Source organism: Zerene cesonia, chromosome 29 (assembly GCF_012273895.1).
Source record: "Zerene cesonia ecotype Mississippi chromosome 29, Zerene_cesonia_1.1, whole genome shotgun sequence".
Classification (NCBI taxonomy): domain Eukaryota; kingdom Metazoa; phylum Arthropoda; class Insecta; order Lepidoptera; family Pieridae; genus Zerene; species Zerene cesonia.
Window position 1 is genome coordinate 3,982,603 of NC_052130.1, and position 3,395 is coordinate 3,985,997.

General features: G+C 33.8%; 1 protein-coding gene across 1 annotated transcript; it reads left to right on the forward strand.

Moving 5' to 3' along the window:
* Positions 1-2,937, forward strand: LOC119838017 (myrosinase 1-like). Its single transcript, XM_038363829.1, has 4 exons — positions 1-27; positions 295-418; positions 1,973-2,640; positions 2,932-2,937. The coding sequence occupies exons 1-4, from the start codon at positions 1-3 to the stop codon at positions 2,935-2,937; spliced, it is 825 nt and encodes a 274-aa protein (XP_038219757.1).
* Positions 2,938-3,395: the final 458 nt, after the last annotated feature.

Consider the following 3,395-nt stretch of genomic DNA (forward strand, 5'->3'; position numbering starts at 1 on the left):
ATGAGCGGAGGAGGAGAGGAGGAGGAGGTTATCGATACGACTGTTTTTTTTTTCCTTGTCTTCAAAACTTTTGACTGGGTGGACCGATTTTTGTGATGCTTTTATAATTTTAAAATCTGTATTTGTAACATAAAAAAATGTAACATCTTTAATGGATAAAGATGTGTTAATATCAAATAACATAATATAGATAAATAAAATATAATCGGACGCTCAACGAATCACGCACTGGTCGGCTAGAAATCTAAAGTTATGAAACTATCTTATTATTTCAGCCTATTATCGGCAATACAGGCAGTATCTTTGAAGAATGTGACCAAGAGTATAACGCAGAGGTCCTTGAGGAAATTTCCAGATGATTTCTTCTTTGGAACTGCTACCTCGTCCTACCAAATAGAAGGCGCGTGGAATGAAGGAGGTAAAAACTAACTCACGAAATAAAATGTAACGTATTAGATATACTAATTTGAAATCTTCTTTCAACGGTATAGTAATTATATAATACTTTGTGGACATCTATCAGCTTCCGACGTTCCCAAAACGACGGATAGTTCTTCATCCGAACAAACGCTGTTTATTTTTATCTGTATATTATTTAAGCGTCATACATTTATAGCTTAATCTTTTAAGCATATCTGAACCGAAGAGATTGTAACCCTTAGATTATATTATAGGAGGTGAACAATATATCTATAATCTGTAGCATTGGACATATGTCCACATATGTATGATATATATATATCTAATATATTACATATCATCATATTAGTTAAAAAGATTTTGGGACTCAAACACCTCAATCTCATTTTCCCGTGGCAGCTTTCTTGCATTTGAAATATGCCATAATGAATAATCTCGTAGTTCTTGCATTTGATGCCCATATATAGCGAGTTGTGAAAACAATTTACGGGTTACTTTAACCGACTTTCATCAAATTTGTCACACACAAAGACACGTCAAACTTATATGTAAATATTAATTTTATTGTATAACACCCCGTTATTTTTGCGCCGAGGATGAGGATCTTGCAAATGACAAATGAAATGCCGAAATAAGAATGGCATAGGTACTTTATATTTACTTAATTTAACGAGTATAATTCAATTTAAAACATGGTAGGTTATAAGTGTATAGGTTTTTAAAATAAAATTATGATAAATGCTAGATTTGAAATTAAAATCAATGAATAATATTTTATTTTAAACTAGCTGATCCAGCGAATATTTTATCGCCATTTTTTCCGTGAATATTCTTTTGCATATTGCCATCTATTACTAATGAAGTTATATAACAAACTACTTATTTATTCGGAATCAGAAAAAAATGCTTTGAGTACTATATTTCTTTGCAACAACAACAGTTGTTATTTGTTAATATGTTTTATCGTATTATGCAAGTATTAAACCTGCCTATTATTCACAGATAATGTAAAGATAAATATTATCTTTCAGAATTGTAAATCTTATGTCAAAAACACTCTTTTAAAATGATAAAACGGAGGAGTTTTTTTGTTTTTTAAATCAGGTCATCATAAATACTATTTATTAAATACTATCTAGTATTGAAACCTATCTTTTGAAGTGTAAATTATCATTACGTACCTTTCTTAAATAAGCTCTATCGTTTGCGATATAATTTATTTTTATTCATAATTATACTAGCTGCGCCCGCGGTTTCACCTGCGTAAGTCCGAATCCCGTAGGAATATTGGGATAAAAAGTTGCTTATATATTATTCCAGTTTTCCAGCTGTCTACGTACCAAATTTCATTGCAATCGGTTGAGCAGTCTTTGCGTGAAAGAGCAACAAACACACACATCCTTACAAACTTTCGCATTTATAATATTAGTAGGATAAGTCGATTTAATGTAAAATACATTTTTTAAAATTTACAAACTAAATTTACATTCCTATAACAATAGATTATAAGAGTTATTCTTAGGTCTACTTAACTTATTTTTCACGATTTTAGGAAAAGGCTGGTCGATGTGGGATCATTTAGTACGCACTGATCCTGGTCACATTAGAGATGGAACAAACGGCGACGTTGCTGCTAATTCCTACCATTTCTACGAGAAAGATATCGCCATTCTCAAAGAGTTAGGAGTCAGCGTCTATAGATTTTCCGTATCGTGGCCTAGAATACTGCCTTTCGGTCGCCCAGACTATGTTAACCCAGAAGGAATTGCATATTACAACAAATTAATCGATCTTTTGCTTGCTAACAATATCACTCCATTTTTAACCATGTACCATTGGGAATTGCCGCAAAATTTGAATGAACAAGGCGGTTGGTTAACTGAAGATATTGCGGACTGGTTCGGCGACTATTCCCGAGTTTTGTACCAACATTTCGGTGACAGAGTGAAGCTTTGGCTAACAATCAATGAGCCCCATATCCACTGCAATCATGGCTACGGAACTGGGAATCACGCACCAAGAATTCAATCTCCTGGTATCAAGTATTATGAATGTGGTCGAAATATACTTCTCGCTCATGCGCGAGCGTACCACATTTACGACAATGAATTTAGACATCAGGGTGGAAGGGTTGGTTTAGCATTGGACTCGGAAATGGGTATGCCGAGTAGCAATTCACCAGACGACATCCAAGCAGCTGAAGACTTTTTGCAATTCCGTGTAAGTTATGTTTATACTAAATTCGAATTTATACTTTTTAGTAGTAGTTCACCTATTTAGCAGAATCACCAAAATCTATGTGTGTATACAAAACTTTCACACAATGAGCGTTTACGGTCTGTGAGCGGAACAAATAACATTAAAACGACTGCTTGAACCGATTTTGATGATTCATTTTTTAATCGAAAGTCCGTATCAATGCTTGTTTATTGCTAAGATAAGATCATGTATATAAAGAAATATTTTTTATGCAAATATGATATCTATAATACCAAATTATAATATTATCAGGTATGACATAATGTTTTATTATATACAAGGCACGGGACAAATATCCTCTGGGGGCTTAGTGAATTTTTATCGTATTATATTATATAAATTCGAATGCATCATTCTAATACTGATAAGGCGAAATTTTGTGAGAATATATGTATCTGATGAGGAAGGTAAAATACCTCCATCGTAAAAGGGAGGCTCCTCGACCAATCTACACGACTGGTCGGCCGGTGAGGCCCTAACGCCCTACACAATTCCATCATCCTTCCTACACATATCGTGTCGTGTTTACTCTTTGATGATAAGTTGACCTGATCTCTATGAAATTTGGCACAGAGATGTGCCTGAATAAGCACAGAAGCTACTTTTATGGGTGCAATGCGAATATAGCCGCGGGATCACGCCAGTACTTGTATCTTGTTAAAACTTGTATTTTGTAAAAATGTACATACCTACTTTTTCACATTTTTATAGAGTCT

What these genes read in the sequence shown, in the direction of transcription:
- LOC119838017 (XM_038363829.1), top strand. Translation starts at nt 1, where the DNA reads ATGAGCGGAGGAGGAGAGGAGGAGGAG. An exon ending in GAGGAGGAGAGGAGGAGGAG is followed by an intron (nt 28 to 294) that starts GTTATCGATACG and finishes TCGGCAATACAG; the next exon opens with GCAGTATCTTTGAAGAATGT. An exon ending in AGGCGCGTGGAATGAAGGAG is followed by an intron (nt 419 to 1,972) that starts GTAAAAACTAAC and finishes TCACGATTTTAG; the next exon opens with GAAAAGGCTGGTCGATGTGG.